The sequence below is a fragment of the Gekko japonicus genome, unplaced genomic scaffold, assembly GCF_001447785.1.
Source record: "Gekko japonicus isolate JY-2015 unplaced genomic scaffold, Gekko_japonicus_V1.1 scaffold555, whole genome shotgun sequence".
Classification (NCBI taxonomy): Eukaryota; Metazoa; Chordata; class Lepidosauria; order Squamata; family Gekkonidae; genus Gekko; species Gekko japonicus.
Genome location: NW_015161420.1, coordinates 952,322 through 971,168, shown reverse-complemented (window position 1 = coordinate 971,168; position 18,847 = coordinate 952,322). Strand labels below are relative to the sequence as shown.

The 18,847-nt window shown below is 44.5% G+C and overlaps 1 protein-coding gene across 4 annotated transcripts; it reads right to left on the bottom strand.

Annotated features, from left to right (window-relative positions):
- Nucleotides 1–1,696: 1,696 nt before the first annotated feature.
- On the bottom strand, nucleotides 1,697–15,928 carry ZNF706 (zinc finger protein 706). 4 transcript variants are annotated; one of them, XM_015428179.1, is made up of 5 exons: nucleotides 15,773–15,928; nucleotides 8,101–8,191; nucleotides 4,632–4,768; nucleotides 2,254–2,358; nucleotides 1,713–1,905 (listed from the first exon to the last, which is right to left on the bottom strand). In XM_015428179.1, exons 3-4 carry the CDS (start codon nucleotides 4,764–4,766, stop codon nucleotides 2,263–2,265), a joined length of 231 nt encoding a protein of 76 aa, XP_015283665.1. In that variant the 5' UTR covers nucleotides 4,767–4,768; nucleotides 8,101–8,191; nucleotides 15,773–15,928; the 3' UTR covers nucleotides 1,713–1,905; nucleotides 2,254–2,262. The 4 variants fall into 4 exon arrangements, with proteins under 4 accessions (XP_015283687.1, XP_015283665.1, XP_015283680.1 ...); XM_015428194.1 differs by having other exon boundaries at nucleotides 15,792–15,928; XM_015428201.1 differs by lacking the exon at nucleotides 8,101–8,191 and having other exon boundaries at nucleotides 1,697–1,905; nucleotides 15,792–15,928.
- Nucleotides 15,929–18,847: the final 2,919 nt, after the last annotated feature.

Below are 18,847 nucleotides of genomic sequence, written 5' to 3'. Positions count from 1 at the left end.
TCTCATTTAACTGCTTCAAAAAGAAAAAAAACTGCACTTCAGTTTCAAGTTGCAAGTACACCACATCAGTCTGGTAGGCAGATTTCTTGCCAACTGGGATCTAGTCTATGAGCAGCCTGATATTATCAGATGAGAAAACAAAGCCAAGGACTACATTCTAATATCAGGTTTACAAGTGCAAGATGGATAAACAAGGAGCAAGGTTTATCCTAGAGTGACAGAAGTAAAGACAGCTTAAATTATGTCATTCATCAGAACAGTGAAAAAATTATTACCCGAACTGATGTTTATCATTTATCTTTAAGCACCAAACGGCCACTTTGTGTGCATGCTCTTTCAAGTGAACATTTAGTTCCCTTAGCATAAAATCTTAATTATAAACACGGGTTTAAAAAAAAACCTCAGGCACAAAATCAAGGACAATTTGGTCAGTATTTCCTTCAATGTCCAACTATCAACATACAAATTACTTGTTGCAAATTTTAAATGAGATTAGCAGTAAAAACAAACTAGGGCAGGCTCTAAGCACTCTGACCTGAGATTAGAATCTAGTTCAAAACACGTTTTGAGTAGTCTACCAACCACAAACATAAACTAGCACTTCCAGATAGCAAGAATTTAGCAACTATCCTGAATTCTTTCATCAGTCCAAACTAATCACATTTTGTGATTAGCTTTTAAGTTTCTTTAAATTCATTTGCTTGCAATATGGTCTTATTTAGCATTTGTCTTCAGCAGGGAAACCATTACAGGAGCCATATTTACACTCTGATGTCCATGCTGGCCTCTGGACACTGGCTACACCACCATCGGCAAACATTACATGAGGGAACTTCACAACAGAGACTCACTGTAATTTGCAATAGCAAGTGTGACCGTTCAGTATCTTTGCCAGGCTACCATGTTGTATGATTCAGTTACCTCCAGTGCATGAAACCAATGTACAAATTCCTCTACATACATGACTGAAATTTCATTGAAGGACAGTAAGTCAGGCACTCCACACTCCAAACTAACAGAAATGAGAGAGCACTCTTGGTCAAAAACATTAAGGGCCAAATTAGACTTGATGGAAGGGATATATGATTATGATCTCCCATGGCCACTTGAAAGCTAACAAACAGCCCTACATGGCTGCTATCAGGAAAGGGTCACTGGAGCCCATGTCTCTTCAACAATTTAAAGTGCCCCTCCAAAGCTGCAGTTAGCGTACAAATGGTGTAGCTCTCCCCCCCTCTCCCGCCGCTAAGCTAATTGCGGCTTTGTAGAGGCCATCTAAAACAATGAGTAGACGTGGTAGGAAGATGTTAAGACCAGTTTCCAGTCACCCTTCCGCATATGGGGCTGTTAATTTATTTTAATGAAGAGTCTAATCATGGATCTCCTGCATCATGCCTAATTTGACACTATGTTTTTGGATAATAACCTAGCTGAAATTACATAGCATAGTGGGCTGAAAAACTTTCTAGTTAATTGGACTCTTTAACAAAGATTCATTTTAGAATAATGACACTGCTTAATTTTTGGCAGGGGAAGAAATCCACTTTTTGTTTATAAGGCAGATAATACAGAGATACTGAAAACAACTTCTACAAGCATTTGACCTGTAATATTGTAAAATCAAAGTACTATTTTATTAAATGAGTTATTTTACACAATGTGAACATTAGTATAATTACAACTATTTAAAAAATTAAGAATGAACCAATTTTCAGATTTCCAAGTAGGGCACAACTGTACAGTTATAGATTTGTCTTTACATAAAGCCCAAGAGAAACAGCATAAAAATATGAATGTTTCCATAGCCCCTTCATTTTTGCTGATCAACAGTTTGTTAGAAAAGCAGCTGCAAGTTTGTTATGCAATGCCTGACAGTAGAAGAGCCAACAGGATCCATGAATTCACCTGCAACAGAAGAGTAACTATTAAAATGAAATCACTGTATATTATAACAACTAGCATCCAATTATTAAATGCAATGGCATTTCATAATTAAATTAACCTCCCTGAACCCTTGTAACAGAACTACTTGAAAAAACAAAACGAAAACTAGGATATCCTGCATATTTTATGCTTCACATTGATTTATTCCTGATTTGCTGTATGAATTAAAGAACTTCTTAATGTGATGGGGAAAATGAAAGCACACGAGGTTTTTTAAAGTCCCTCGACCTCAGTATCTGAGACAATAGCTTCATTTAGTCTTTACAGTACAGTTCTAAATTCAGAAGTAGTTAAATGGTACATAATCACCTGTGAATTTTATGCCTGAACATCAGCCAGTTCTGGAGGAAGCGGAGTCTTCGGATGCTTGCTCTCAAAGTGCTGTTTGAAGGTCTTGGGATCTGGCATTTGTGTCTGAGCAAGGACAGAAGGGACCTTTATTTAAAACACACACACTATCCGAAGGACTGCTCCCTCTCCCTGTTTAGCACAATTGGTTTAGCTCTCTGCCCGAACAGGTACTGCTCCCCACTCTTTGCCATGTTTTATTCCCCTGCTTTATTCCACCCACTCATATCTCTTCCGTTTTTGTCTCTCCTACCAGCTGGTATGCATAACTGCATTACTTTGACTGGTACGTAGCTAGCAATCCTTTCTGAAATTAATGGAGCCAATTTTTAAAAACACAGCTTTTTGAATGCTGGTAACTAAAGCACTATGTAGCCGCATTTTTATTTCGGATGCATTATTCACTCTCTCATTATGACAGCTACAGAATGTTCAAGATAACTATGACTACTGCATCTCTGCTGACAGCTTCAGTAAAATGATTTTACTTTTCAGTTACACTTCTGATTAAGTTTGGCATGCTGCTTGTTATTTTCCCAACACTGCCAACTGTAGCTCTATTATTCTCTGGCTCATGCGCACCTTCTGTCCTCCGCTCGCATGCAGAGGCAAAATGCAAGACCCTTGCCTTAAGAAGTCTGATCTAATCATGATTTGTTGAGACATAAAAATTCAGGCAGACCACAGAAGTTCACTTTTCATTCTACAAATATTTGCATCTATGTGGAATGATCTAATCTGCCCTTAGGTCCAAAAAGTATTTTTTCTACAAAATACTAAACTGTTGCAATGGACCCTTAGACAAAAGACAATGCATGCAATTACTATGCAACAGTTAAGACCTATTATCTTTGGTAAATTGTCTTTGGGCCCACAACACCAGACTTTTAATTATTATATGTAGTAAAGACAGTAAATTGCTGCTGGAAAACATGGTCTAGAAACAGGCAGACCCACGTAGGGTTGCCAAGTTGAAAAATGTACTTACCGGGGGACTCCCGGTCCGCGGCTGGAGCGCGCGCGCCACACGCTCATCACCAGGAAGTGACATTATGACGCCAGGCACGCTGGGGGCGGGGCCACGACCATCCGAGGGAAAACCATAGAGTTTTCCCTCGGATGACCGTGGCCCCGCCCCCAGCGTGCCCGGCATCATAACGTCACTTCCTGGTGACACGCACGCCAGGGTGGGGTTCCCCCGGGGCCCGATCCACCAGCGGCGGGGAACGGGCCTCTGGGGTGGGGGTTTCCCCGCCCCCGGGGGGACTTGGGAAGCCTAGACCCACATAACAAATAAACATGACCAAAGACACCTTGAGAATGTGTGCCAGCTTAATATGTACCTATTTTACTAAGTGCTACACAGTTACTCAGTTATGTGTCCAGACAATGGGCTGGATCCAGCGGAAGACTTCTGCTTGTGCTACAACTCTAAACAACAAAAAGACTGCCGTAGCCCTTGGCACTAAGTCAAACCTATGGTACCCCCACTTGTGCAAGATCTTTTCGGGCACTATTAGATACAGGAGGAAAATGCTAGGCATTGCACAATATTTTGCACAAGTGGAAATGTGCCAAACCCATTTATGCATTCACTTGTGCATCACTGGATCCAACCCAGCAGATGCTTAATTACTGCTTACAACTGTATGCTCACATACATTCCATCATGGGCCTCTGTGTTCATGTCTGTTATGCATAACAGAATACTGCCCATTGCCCAGCCCCCCCCAAAACATGAATGCTTCTTTCCTTCTCTATGGCTCCTTAGCATACTGATCAGCAGTAATCATTACATTCTGACTGCTGTCATACCTATCAAATGTCAGCAGCTCAGGATGTACAGTCCCCCAAAAGCTGCAGGAGTGGCCAGGAGCCACATAGTGCACACTCATATCTTCATCCTATGTGAGATTCTGTTGGTTGCTAGACAAACATTTGATTTAACAGCACAAAGCAGCAGCTAAGGGTAAAGCAGCCAGTCAGTACTGGAGGAAGTAGGGATTGTACTCATAAAAACAGGCATGAGAAAGAGAAAGAGTGATGATACAATATATGCAGGGAGTCTTGCTGCAGGTCTCTGTGTTTCCTACAGAGAACAAGCATTTGGGGGATCTCTCAAGGGAGGTCAGAATCAAATGAATAAATCCCCTCTCAAATAGTACCTTCTGCAACTGGGGTACTTATGCTCTACAGAAAACAGACTCTCAAGCAAAAATTCTGGTTGTGTGACCATATCTTTCTGTAGATCCCAGTCTGTTCTACACTTTCTCGCTGTGAGATTCCAATTTATGGACTAAGAATATTGCCACAGAATACTTTTCTTCAGAGACTCTTACCCTACAGACGGTGCAGGTGTATATTAGAGCAGCCTTTGCTGCAGCCTTCTGGTCATGGCCTTGTTTCTTTTTCTGTCCAGCTTGCTTTTTGGCATTTTTCTGCTGTGACTGGATCTTCTGCTGTCCACGAGCCATATCTAAAAACAAGTGTGACAGTAATTATAGCAGGTGGATCAATTACAGCACAATCCTAAACTTTATCCAGGACTAAGTGCCACTAAGTTCAATTAATGTTTCCTAGTAAATGTATTTAAGAGAGTCCCAAAGCAGGAAAACTACAAACCCTCTTTCACCTAACTGTACAGATCAACTCTTAAGAACATAAGAACACAAGAAGAGCCCTGCTGGATCAGACCAATAGTCTATCTAGTCCAGCATCCTGTCTCACACAATGGCTAATCAGTTCATCTGGAGGCCCAACAACAGAGGCTGAGACCTTCCCCCGATGCTGCCTTCTGGCTCTGGGATTCAGAGGTTTAGCACCTCTGAATGCGGATGTTCCCCTTAGTCAGCATGGCTAGTAGACACTGATAGACCTATCCTCCATGAATCTATCTAATCTCCTTTTAAAGCTGTTTATTCCTGTGGCCATGACTACATCCTCTGGCAGTGAATCCCACATTTTAAACTCTTCAGGAGGCAAGTGTGTCCTCCTCAGTCGTGGTCAAGCTCCCTTTACAAATTCTTGCACAAAGTTCTCTCACAACTAGCTGCATGAAGGGTGCTCTAATGTTCACTTGCAGGAGGGAAGGTGACGTGGTACAGCCCTATCTTGGAAGCTAAGCAAGATCGGTACTTGGATGGGAGACTACCAAGGAAGATTCTGCTGAGGAAGGCAATGGCAAACTGCCTCTGCTTCTCACTTGCCCTGAAAGCCCCTTGCTGGGATACCGTTAAGTACACTGTGACTTGACAGCATTTTACACACACACACACCTGATCATTCACAGTGGCACAAATCCTTCAGCGAATACCAGGAATTAAGAATTTTTAGTATTATAATAGTACTTAGCACAGCAGTGTCTTCCACTGAGAAGTCTGTGGGTAACAGTGATGCCTTCTTTTCTTCTGATGTTAAGTATGCCAGTGATCATTAATATGCTTAAAGAAAACAAGGATCAAGCAGCTAAAAGCCATGTTAATTGGGAAGGGGAGATGATGAAGAAAACGTTTCCCACCATTAGGGGAATAAAGATGATGGAAAAAGAAGATTAAAAACCTATTATCTGTGGTATCTCAAGAAAATGTACAATGCTGCAAGGAAATGTGTACTAGCTGACCACTGTCCACTCATCACCAAACAACCAAGCTTAATCTGTCTTGGGTCCTGGGATGCCTGGAAGAAAGGCAGGCACGTAAATATTTTAAAAATGTAACAGCATATACAAATAGGGCAAAAGAGCTGCAGGATGTTCACTGAAGCAAGAATCAAGGAATTTTCAATCCTAGAGTCTCTGCATGATTGCCAGGTGGGACTGGTATCCCTAGTTTTTGAGGTACAAATGCTTTGCATCACCTTCTTCTAAATGGTGGCAGTAGCAGAAAGTTCATACAAGGCCACAGATAACATGACAGCAAAAACTGGACAAGTTGAGGTCAGAACCACACACAGTCCAAGGCTACCTGCGCTACAAACAATGGCTTGCAGTTAAATGTACTGACACTTTAACATGCTCAGCTATGACATTTACAGTGAAAGTATTTGGCAATCAGCATGTTTTACATCAAAAATGTATTTTATGCAGGCAAACATACTTCTTTCAAGCAGGGTGGCTACTAGATTTTTAAAAAATGTTACTGAAATCAGATTTGCTTGATGTTTAAATTTTCAGTTATAGTCAGTCTCTTTTTAAAATAAGAGGTTTAAAATTGGAATTTGTATAGAAAAATTACATACCACTTCTCTGTAGACCTGCTTGAGGCAGCTGATTTAGTGCAAAAATATTATAGGCTATACCTATAATGGTTTAATAATGAATCTATATTTCCATCAAATGAAACACTGGATTTCTGTGAAGCTTTTCTACATAGCAAAATATCAAACACTGAGGATAAGCATTAAAAGTGACCTGCAGGTCTCCTAGTTGACCTCGCAGATTAGAACAGCATTACAGGTGCTAGTAGGGATCCAGTAGGCCCCACACTGTAGCTCTGCAGGGTCAACCACTGAGCCCACATCATTCATTCACACTCTCTCACATACAAAGCCATTGTGGGGGTTGCTCAGCAACCACAATAGTATTGTCAGCTTCCAACCCTTGGTTTCTGTTAATGAAAGGCAATGGGGAGAAGGGCCCTTTCCAGGGTTGTTTTGGCTTTTGAAGGAGGATTCACTGGCCTGGCTGCAATCAGGGCCAGGTGACTTCCTCCTATGCAACTTGCATGACTCACTCAGGACTGGCTGCTTGCTACTGTTCAACAGCAGCCTCCCTCCACAAAAGCAAGTGTAGTATAGTGGTTAGAGTTTCAGACTAGAGTTTAAGAAAGAGACCCAGGTCTGAATCACCACTTGGCTGTGGAAGCTCACTGGGTGACCTTGGGTCAATTACACACTCTGAGCCTAACCTTCCTTATGGGTTGTTATGAGGGTAAAGTAGAATGGAGAATGATGTAAGCTACTCTGCATCCCTATTGTGGGGAAATAAATAATAAATAAGAGTTAAATTAAAAAATAAGAAATATAGCTAAAAATGAACGGCAGATAAAATGCAGGTTCAAGTGTGTGAAGAAAAGAAGGAAGCAGGGAGTAGGAAGGATATGGGGGTTGTCAGGAGGAGGGAAAGAAGACATAATGTGGAAAGGGAAAGTGAGATGCTCCCCATAAGTCCTTGCAGTTCCCTATCATGCCACTGGGCCATAGTTTTCCTGGGTAGAAGGTGCTTGATGTATGTGTGGAAGGAGGGAAACCTGAAAATGGGAGACAGATAAAGACAGGTTGGCTAGTGAGTGGGAAGGAAGCAGGGAAAGGGGAGAAGCTATGGGGGATTTCAGGAAAGGAACAGAGAAACTGACACCTCCCCACAAGTCTTCATGGCTCCCCCACTTGTATATTCTATTTTATGTCCTTGACCCACACAAGCTCTACAATGTGTTCAATTACCAAAATTATGAATATTTATAATTAGCAATTGCAACAATTGTGCATAGACATGTTTTTATATATTTGGAAGCCTTATAGATGCTTATCTGTAGATTTGCCATTTTTAATTTTTCTATTTGGGGGCTGTGATTAAAAAATTATTTAAAAAATAATCAAACAGCACAGGTATTTTTCATCAAATGAATAAATGCTGTTTGGCCTACTAACTACCAGTACTTATTTCTTTAAAATTCCAGGCATATAATCTTTACATGATCTAGCAAAAGGCATAAATACATGTTACCTTGGCAATATGCATGCCCAGACCCATGTTTGCCAAGTTAATGAGATACAGAAATTTGTAGAGGAAGATTAGGGTCTATACTTAACCTTTTCCCAATTTCCCCCAGCAAATTCTCTTCTTCTACCAGTCAGCCTTAACTCCTGACTCGGAGCCCAGTTGTGGAAAAATGCATTAAAACTGCAGGGGGAGACATTTGAAGGCAAGAATGAGCAAGCAAGGGAAGCATTACAAGACACACATGGTGGTACAAAACACACATAGGCTCAGTGGCAATGCTTTGCATATAGAAAATCCCAGATTACGCCGCTGATCTCTCCAGTTAAATGCACCAGAGAAGACTTTGCTATCCCTAACACTGAAGAGCTACTACCAAGATAAGCAATGCACAGCCACGTGGCCAGACTCAATATTTACTTATTTATGTTATTTATAGCCTGCCTTTCTCACCTGGATTCAAGGCAGATCACACAGTGAGTCAATATAATTGAAAGGACAGGACATTCAATGAACAATACAATAGACTTATGGTTGTACAATTAGAAACTAAAAACAGTCACCTCAAGTTTGTTATTTAGTCAAAGTTATTATAAATTTATTTGATGTCTAATCGGTTATTTTAATTGTATTCTAAGTAATTTCCGCTGAAATATTCTATTGTAGTACCAGAGATATAAACTTTACAAATGACACAGGCAAATCCAATTACCTATATTATTTTTTACTCAAAAGACAAACAAAAGCAATTGATTTCTAAGACTGAAAACAACTGATTTACTGGGGAACCCACAAAAGCCCCAATAAATGCATTTAATCATATGCAAGCCTAGATTTTTTCCCAAGAGGTATAATAAAAGGGGGGTATACTAAATATCCATACAAATTTGTATATATAGCACTTTTAGGAGACACCTTCCTTGCACCCCCCACACCCAGCTTCAGCAGCCAAGTACAGCTGATCTGTCTCTTACTCTTTGTTTCCTCTAATTTTAGGAGACACCTTCTTTGCACCCCCACACCCAGCTTCAGCAGCCAAGCACAGCTGATCTGTCTCTTACTCCTTGTTTCCTCTCTCTCCCGGCCCTCCTATTGCCACAGGATCTCAAGGAGGCACACCAGATTTCCCCTTCCACTGCCCCATCCCCACCACCACCAGCCCTGTGAGGTGGTCCAGGCTGAGTGACTGGCCATGGGTGACCCAAATGACACATTCCTAGTTCCGGGGGGAGGGGGGGTTCTGAATCCCTCTTGCGTTTCCCACAGAAGCGATGGGGATGAGAGGAAGGCCTGACGGAGAGGCTGTTTCCAACCTCCAAGGGGTACGTTTTGTCCTCCCACAATCCCTTTTCCTTCATGGGCTGAGAACAGGTGTGGGGGAGAAGGGAGGTTGCCACCCCCCACCCTCCCCAACACTCACTCCTGGCTGGTCAAACATGAGATGGTGACAGCGGTGCCCCCTTTCCCCTTCACTCCTCCACTCGCTTCCAAGGCTTCAGAGTGGCATACACAGGACAGCTCAGTTGCCTCCCAATCCACGTGCTGGTCCTCTCTCCTCTGCCAGCCCTGTCCCTTCATCAGCAAACCATGACTCTCACTCTCACCAGCCCCTCTCATGGTTGCTGTTTGGTGTGGCAGTGCCGGCCACTCAGCTCCATCCCTCTGTGTATAGTGACTTCACCAATCCTTGCTGAGCTGTGATTGGAGGAGGCAGAAGGAGAAAACATCATGCCTCATTCTCTGCCTTCACTGCCATACCCCCACACTATTTTATCACAGCCTCACAGTCCTGCCCCCTAGCAATTTCCTTTCTATTTCTTGACACCTTCGACCACACACACTTCACCATGTGTATCCACTCACCTGCCCCCCCCCCGGTGAGCAGCCTCCTGACTTCCCTTCCTCACATCAGTTGCTCATGGGCAGGGGTCGTTTCGTAGAAAAAGAGCTAGGGGTGCAGCTCCACTGCCGAGCCCCATGAGGGGCCCGGCGGTGGACCTGCAAGGCCGGCGGGAGTGCAAGGAAGCCCCGCGAAGGCCCTCCCTGGCCCCAGGCAGGCAGGGGTGGGGAGCGGCAGGGAGGAAGCAACTTACCCTCCCTCTTCTCCTGCCTCCTCCTGGCTGAATGAGGGCCAGAAGCGGGGTGGCCGGAAGCAGGGGGCGGGGCTTTGTCATGTGCCCCGCCCCCGTACCTCACCCGGGGGAACTGCGTTCCCCCCCGAAATGACCTCTGCTCATGGGCTGGATAAGAGCCCTGGACCGGTTGTTCCCAGCCCCTGGGCCATCTGTTTGACACCCCTGCGTTAAATGATGCAAAACTTACATAGTAGGATCCTATTGTCAGCAAGCTAAATGCAGTAGTATAGACCACAGTCCCTAATAATTTATCCAAGTAACTCTGTGAATCAGTTAGTACAGTGTGACTCTATTGCTTGTGTAGAAAAGCCCTCCTGAATAATTCAGTTTTGCATAGTTTGTGGAAAGCCAAGAGAATGGGAGCTTTCCTCCCCTCCTCAGGCAGACCATTCCATAAGATGGGGACCACAATGGAGAAGGCATTGTGTACAGGCAGTTGTTGATTCTGCCCATTATCAACATGTGCAGAAGACCTTGCTCAGATGAGCAAAGCTGTTTTGGCGAAACATAGGGAGAGAGGCGGTCTTGGGGTACAAGGCCATAAAGGGCTTTGTATGGGATGGCTGATATCTTACATTGAGCCCAGGAACTGACGGACAGCCAGTGGAGTGATTGTAGAATAGGAGCAATATGTATGCTCCGTTTAGCTCTTGATAATATGTCAGCGCCACACGTTCTGTGTGCTCTTGGACTTCTACAAAGAAAGCTGAACAGAAATCCCATAATTTCACTACTACCCATCTCTAAGCAGTTACTTCTACATTGCAAATGGCACTCCTGATTGAAGAGTTCAGATTATGTTAGCAGCCGTATGAACTTACATGTGAATATATTTTGTTATAGTGGCCAAATGTGTATGCTTGCTTGGATTACAAAAAGCTTCATTTAAATTCCTAATTTATATCAACCCACCATGCTTTCAAGGGAGGCAAGCTCTCCTGATACAGTTTATGGTGACAGAAAAGTCAATGGGATTTGACTAGCCTTGAAGGAGTGCTGGTCAGCATGGATGTGGTTATCACCTTTTACCATAGCAACCCCATGAGATAGGCTAACTGTGTCTCAGAATAAAACAAAAGTCCACTAGCATCCTAAAGGCTAGCAATATTTATTTCAATATGACTGTGAGTCACAGTCTACTTCAACAGATAGATATGTGAAGGAAAATCATACGGTGAAGGCTGGAGGTAGGAGGAGTCAAAGCATGGTGTGAATTATACCATGCATCTTCAAGAGTAAATCTCGTCCAGTTTGCTTCATGGCTGGGCCACATTTGCATTAGCTTCCAATTTTGCATCAACAGACTCTACTATCTTCCTAACTTTTGCCTTTGTCCAATCCCCTTTTCCCAACAGGAACCATGTGTCCCCAATAAAATGAATTTTCACTTCATTTTGGTTTGCTTTCAGTTTCTTCTTGTGCATACACTGTCTCATATACAGGTAATGTGCTACTGTACATTTTGTTGAACTGCTAGATAAGACTGAAGAGTAGGAAGGATATGGTTGTCTGCCACTCATCTTCTTTAGCCCCATGTGCACTTGAGTGACCAGCTTTCTGGGACTCTCCATTCTAGTAGAGCTGTGAACATTAAGGCCATTAGGGCCAAGCAGTAAAAATCTCCCCCTCTCCAATGTAAAGCAATTGGTGCCTGATTTTTAAAACATGAACAACCCAACATTCACACTAAAGCTCTTAATGCTGCTTTTATCACTTTGTGCATTTTAAAAAACACCCCTAGTGTTTCAACACAGCTCAGCTTCTAATTCTCTGCACAGCTCTTTGTACTCCCTCAGAAGCCAGCACTGAGAGCAAGTAGTCTTTCCAGAATGTAAGTTGCACAAGAGTGATGGATCAATTTCTGCCAGTCTTCTACTTCTTGCTGTAACCTCTTCATGCCACAAGGATTCCTGCACCACTGAATCTCAGTAGGATCTTATCAAGAGAGAGAGAGAGAGTTTGTGTGTGTGCACGTGCGGGAGACAGAGAGGACTGGAAGCTACTTAGGGCAGCATTAAGTGGCAAAGACTGCTTCAACAAACTAGCTAGTGGAAGCACTGGAGCCAACCAAACTTAAATAAATGAAATAAAGATTTAAACTAGTAGGAGCACAGTCCCTCTGGCTCATTTGCTGAAGCACTTTATTTCTTAAACCCCAAACCATTTTACTTTAAAGGTTCGGTGTCAACTGTTCATATTGGTTGATGATAATGCTAATTCTTCCCATCTTTTATCAGAAAAAAAGGAACAAGATACTGGGAAGCATAGATTGCTGCACAAATAGTGGTCACTGGGGATTGGATTGGATGTCAGTATATTATTCTTTGCCGGAATCAGCATTTGGGAGGCAGTTCTATCTCTCTCCAGTGAGAGACAGTAGATGCCCTCATACACACAAACTGTTGTTCTTCACTTGTGACAGCACTTTTCATGCCAATGCCAGCCAAGTGGTTTGGGAGAAAAGGTGAACAAACTTGAAGGTGAACAAAATTTGAGTCCAGTGGCACCTTTAACACAACAAAGTTTTATTCTGGGTAATCAAACTTGTAGGTATGAGGGGCATTACAGAAGATTACTACTGGTACGTGCCACTGTAACTTGAGTGTTCATTATAGCCGTATTTAACAACCCCCCAATAATTCCACGATGCTCAGTTATGTTACGAGTATGGAATTAGAGATGAGACAACGAATTACTCACAGCCAAGCACTCTCTGAACTCATGAACTCAATCCTCCCAGCGACAGACTTAGATCTCCCCATTGGACCACAGTGGCTACATTCAGACACCAAAAACAAACAAGCCACTGTTTGCTTTTTGCAAAAACAATTCCTTGGGCCCTCCTTTACCCCTCCATTGCATGTAGGGCACAGACTGAAGGCCACCTGGTTTGATAACAACCATCTTGTTGTGACATCCAAATAAGGAAACCTGACAGTTTTGCTTTCTTATTTGCTTACAGCCAAGACTCTCTAAAACCATGGCACAGAACCTGTATTTAGGCAAGACACAAACCACTCTCCTTTTCCTTGATTTTCACTTTACATCATATGTGTCCAGTGCAGAACGTAATGAGGGACAGGAGAGCAATCAAAGTCTACTGGATTTGGGAGCTTCTTTTCATCACAACCCCTCCCCAACCATCCAGAGGTTTATTTGTGACATCTCAATGCAGCCAAAGTCTGTCATATTAGTATTAGCCATACAGTCTGAATAGCCCAGCTTAGCCCAAACTTACCAGAACTTGAAAAGCAAAGAAGGGCCCCAGGCACACGGGCCAGATATCGCAGGGTGGGAGGCGTGGCTAATTGCCCCGGCGCAGTTTGATCCGCGATTACGCGATCAGACGCACCAGCGGCACAGCACGGGTCCTTCCCTCGGCACCAGCGGGTAAACGAGGGACCAGAGGGGAATGCCTCACGCTGGCACGATCACACCACGGGCGTCTGGAGGCAGCCTGTGGCAAACGTTTACTAGTACCTTGGAGGTACTAGTTTTTAAATGCGTATTCTCGGTGGTAAGCCATGGGTGCACTCCACTTCCCAGATGATGGGGTGTGATTGCGCCCGGATAATCCGCCCACCTTCTGTGCCTCTGCCGGGGCAACTTTGCCGTGTGACCGGGGCCAAGGTTGGACAGGGTTCATTCTTGGCTTGGAGATCACCAAGGAAGATGGAGTTGCTGGCAATGGCAAGCCACCTTGGCTCAGCTCTTGCCATGGACAGGGTCACCATGAGTTATTTGTAACTCAACAGAATGTTCTTTTACTTTAGTTTACAATATGTAACTGTATTTGAATATTCTACCTTACATACTTTTTTCCTATTAATATACTACACATGGGTTGTTACATTCCTTCCACCTGCTTTCTATTACAATATCAAACTAAATATTTTAATACAAATTTTGGATGTGCATTGTTCCAAGAAACACTCCTGTTTTGAACCATGCTAATTTGTTGCCAAGGCCAATTATTATGTAATAGGAAGTTATATTAACAGAGCCCCTCTTTATGACTATAACTTTGCACACTGGCTCCTGATACACTGGGATGGTTTCCTTTCAAAATAAAACACAAAAATATTTTCCCATTCATGCAATAACCTTGTGTGTACCTTGACTGGAACAGCTGAATTAAAAACACACAGTCTGGATAGCACATTCATTCAAATGCTAAATCCATCTGTGAGATTTTTCAATTGTGTCCAAACTGCTAAGTCTCAAAGGAATTTCACCATAAGATGACTGAATTGCAATTCCTCCTCTAGGGATGTTTCCTTGGTTTCAGATTCCAAAAACCCAACATGTGCAACCATTCCTGATGTTAGCGGACTCTGTGAGTAGTGCAAAAGTCACAGCAGATCATGAAATACATTCTTGGGTATATCCATATGCTGGTATTAAAAGGTACAATGTAATTTAAAGAATCCCGTGTGATACTGCACCACTTGGCGCTCTTTGTCAACAGAAGACAGCTACACAATTCTCAGGAGTCTGTGAAGCTACAAGGTGAACAAACCCAGAAACAAAGCTTAAAGACTTAACTGTCAAAACATACCCCCTTGTGCAAGAACTTGCTTTCAAAGAGGAAATACCTAAGCCTGGAAACAGCTAACAGCACATGACCAAGAAGCAAATGATAATGAGGTTTCATATCTCAGGTCAACACCAGCTGCCGCCTTTTACAAAAGTAGCTGGACAGAAATTAACCATCAACTTGAATTCTGACATACTGCACCCAGAGTGCATATCCATATGCATCCATACGCATAATAAAATGCAGGCATTCCAGAACTTCTTTAAGCTGTTTCAGATGACAGCAGCAGGCTCAGTCACACCACGTGACAAGGCAAGGATTAACCAACAACAACAACAACAAAAAAGCAAAGATGGCCTGTAGTGTGTTGGCATGAAGAAGTTAGGAACCAAGCGTGGCCAACGCAACAAGAGTTAGTTTGGGGGGGGGGTCTTCTGGTCGAGAAGAGGAAAGACAAAAACCTCCTATCCTTTTTACACAAGCAAAGGTCTCAACTGTACTCTGGACTCTTTAACAGCGTGACTGAAGTTGGAGAGGGACAATCTAGGCAAAGACCCTGTTTCTAAAGTCACTCGAAAAATATACTACAAAACCGAGCAGGTTTTAGGCTTACTTTCATTTTAAAATGCATTTCCTCAAACAGGTTCCCCCCATTTCATAACAAGGCCAGCACCCAGAGAATCAATTTCAGGCAAACCTCCCCACGCGCGAATGACAATAACCCCCAACAACTTTCGATGGGGCCCACAGGAGCCCCCTCCCAAAGGCCTCAGGAGCCACAGCTGGCCGAGAAGGAAGTGCCCAACACGGCAGGGCCGCAAGAAGCCACCCTTCCTGGCGGCTGCCTCTCGAAAGCGCCCCCATATCCCGCCCCAGAGAGGAGACCTCTCCCCCAATTTCCCTACCAGCGCCCCACAGGAAGACTTTCCTCCCGGAGGCGGACCGTGAGCCCCCTGTCTTTCTTGGGGGGAAAAGGGGGGGATTTCATCTCACGCCAGCCAGGCTGCCGGCCTCCCCCCTCTCACGACCCCGCGGCCTCGCCGTAGCTGCCTCCCCCACCCCTGCCCCGTCTCTCGCCCGCACAGAGCTTACCCGAGATGCGGCGCCCTACCTGCCAGGCGTCCCTCGACGGCTACGGGAGGCTCCGCGCGGCCCAGCAGCAGCAGCAGCTGCCGCCGCCTGCCCAGGAGGATGGAGGAGCCCGTCTGTCTGCCTGTCCCTCCGCCCGTCAGTGGCGCCTCCTCCGACGCCGTGCGCAGGCGCCGGCCCTCCTCCCCCTCCAAGGAACCAGGCCTCGCTTCTCCCGCCAACGCCTTATCCGGCGCTGCTCGCGTCGCCCAATGGCGGAGGCTCCCCATTACATAACGCGGGCGGGAGCGGTGGGCAGTGAGGGGGGGAGTGGTCGGCTCGCTTTGACCTTAGCGGGAGGAGGGGGTGGAGGCTGGTCAAGCGCGCTACGCTTACGGCACCATTGCTCCCTCCTCCCCATTTTACTTAAGGCTTTTCTGGTCAGGGAAAAAGAGACCGTTTTCCCGCCCTGGTCCCGGGACCGAAGAGGAAAGGAAGCCATCCTCGTCCTGACAGTGACCACAATTTTGAAAAGAAGCCCAAGCCAAGAATTAACAGCACCTTGGGGGGTGGGAACCAAGTACAAATTTGGTTCTGATAATCGTGCCCCGAACAAATACTTTTTGAGGCGGTCCTGCTCGAGATTATAATTGCGCGAATGTTGCTCGCTGCCGGGGCTATTTCCTCCCAGGACACACCCCCCCCCCGTTTGCTCCATTGCTTTCCCTTCTAATGAGAGCGTTCAGATAACTTCGTGTTAATTGGAAGAGAAAGTTGTATTCCTTATCTTTTGTAACAAATAAAATGAAGTGAACCCTTAAAGACTTAACCACATTTATTATACCATAAATATCCCCTTGGGTACCGGGTGTAGTAAAGTGGGTTGTTGAACATGTAAGGCAGCTAAATAAAACCTGGGGTGAGTATTTTGTATTTTGAAGACTTGTCAAGGGATAAGAGCCAAGGCTTCTAGCCTGTAGTCTGCAATCCTCTGTGCTACAAATCATTTGTTGTCATTATTTTAAATTTCTGGATTGCCCAGTCCCTGAGTACATAAGGTTCTGGGCAATTTACAACATGTTAAAAACAGTACAAAATTTCAGATTAAAATCAACTACCAGTAATCAGTTATCCTTAATTTAATAGTCTCCAGATGGCATCCTTAATTTTAATCAAAAACCTACTCTGGACTGTTCTTCTATCACATGGGCAGGTTAAGGAGGAGGTTGAAGCGGGCAAAATGGAAGAAAAAAGGGTGCCAGCTGTGATGGAAAACTTGCTGTCCTCAACCAAAAACTTGGCACAACATCTCTGCCTTACAGGCCCTGTGGAATTGCATTAAGTCCCACACAGGGCCCTGATCAAAGTTGGCAGAGAGTTCTACCAGGTCGGAGCCAGGGCTGAGAAGGCCCTGGCTCTGGTCAAGGACAGCTGGATATCTTTAGGGCCAGAGATCACCAGCAAATTGTTCTCAGCAGAGTGTAATGGTCTCCCGGGGACATAACAGATGAGATGGTCCCGAAGATACGCCCTGACTGCTCAAGGCCTTAAAGGTCAGTACCAACACCTTCAATTGGACTTGGTACTCCACTGGAAGCCAGCGTAGCAGGTGCAGCACAGGTTATCTATGCGCCGTCTGTGTTGTTCCCGTTAGGACTTGTGCCACCACATTCTGGATCAGCTGGAGTTTCCAGGTCAGTCTCAAGGGAAGGCCAGCGTAGAACAAGTTAATAGTAGTCTAATCTGGAGGTGACCATTGAATGGATTACTGTGGCTAGATCAGGACGCAACAGGAAAAGGGCCAATTGCCACGCTTGGTGTAGATGGAAAAATGCCACCCTGGCAATATTCCATAGGACAGGACATCATTGTGAGTCACTGCTTGCATCAAGATTGTATGGAAGGCATGGGGTTGCCAGCTCTGGATTGGGAAATAACTACAGAGGGACTTTAATGGGGTATAATACCATATAGTTCACCTTCCAAAGCAGCCATTTTGTCCAGGTGAACTGATCTCTGCTGCATGGAGCTCAGTTGTAATCCCAGGAGATCTCCCCTGGAGGCTGGCAGCCCTAGTTCAAGGTAGTTGGCTTGCATCTGTATGTGTGTTTCATTTTGTAAGGTGGGTTGAGTCCCTTGTATGGGAGAAAATTGGGGTAAACATTTAAATAAGTTCGGTTTGGTGGTGTTCTGGTCCACTGAGCTCTGTATCCCTAATAATGTTGTGGTGCATACAAGACTATAACAGCAGTAATCAAATAAAAGTAAACTGTCCAGCTCAAACCCTGAAATATGTGACATCTCTCAGTCCAAAAGCCTCCTGCTTTCATATATATGTCTACTGCTAGGGTTTCTCTGCTTCATATTGTATTGGTATTGATAATATTATATGTAATATAATGGAGAAATGATGTAGTGTAATGAGTATTGGACTTAAATAGGGGAGACCTTTACTGAAACGCCTGTTCAGGCATAAAGCTTGAGGCACTTGCTATTTTTCAGCCTAACCTGCCTCACATAGCTATTGTTAGGACAAAGGGTTGTACCATGTACACTACCTTGATTTCTTCGGAGGAAGGGAAAGCATTTTTTTTTGTTATACATGCATTGCTGTGTGCATTTGGCCTTGCAAAAGCAATTTTAGTTGCAAATCTTTCTCAGATGCAGTGAAACTGTTAACAGATATAAAACACCATCAAAAACGTTCACTTTTAACAAATCTTATTATCAGGGCTTTTTTTGTAGAAAAAGCCCAGCAGGAACTAATTAGCACAATAGGCCACACCCAACAGCAGAAACTCATTAGCATATTAGGCCACACCCCTGACAGCACAGCTCATCAGCATGCCTTCCCTTGGCTTGCCTGGGCGCCTTGCGGCTGCGGGGAGTCCAGGCAACCTGGCCCTTGGGGGGGGGGGGTGGTTTAAACTGCCTTCCCTTGGCTTACAGGCCCTGTGGCTGCACCCAGGCAAGCTGGCCCTTGGAGTCGCTGGGTGTGTGTGTCACTCTCCAGGCCTTCCCTCTGTAGCCACGCATGCAGAGGTCTTGGCTGTAGTGGGCGTGGCCAACTCTGAAGCCAGCCAGAACTCTGTTCCTGTG

Coding starts and splice junctions, on each gene's coding strand:
- ZNF706 (XM_015428201.1), bottom strand. CDS start 4,766: ATGGCTCGTGGACAGCAGAAGATCCAGTCACAGCAGAAAAATGCCAAA. Junction 2,359..4,631: donor ACACCTGCACCGTCTGTAGG/GTAAGAGTCTCT, acceptor GTCCTTGCTCAG/ACACAAATGCCAGATCCCAA.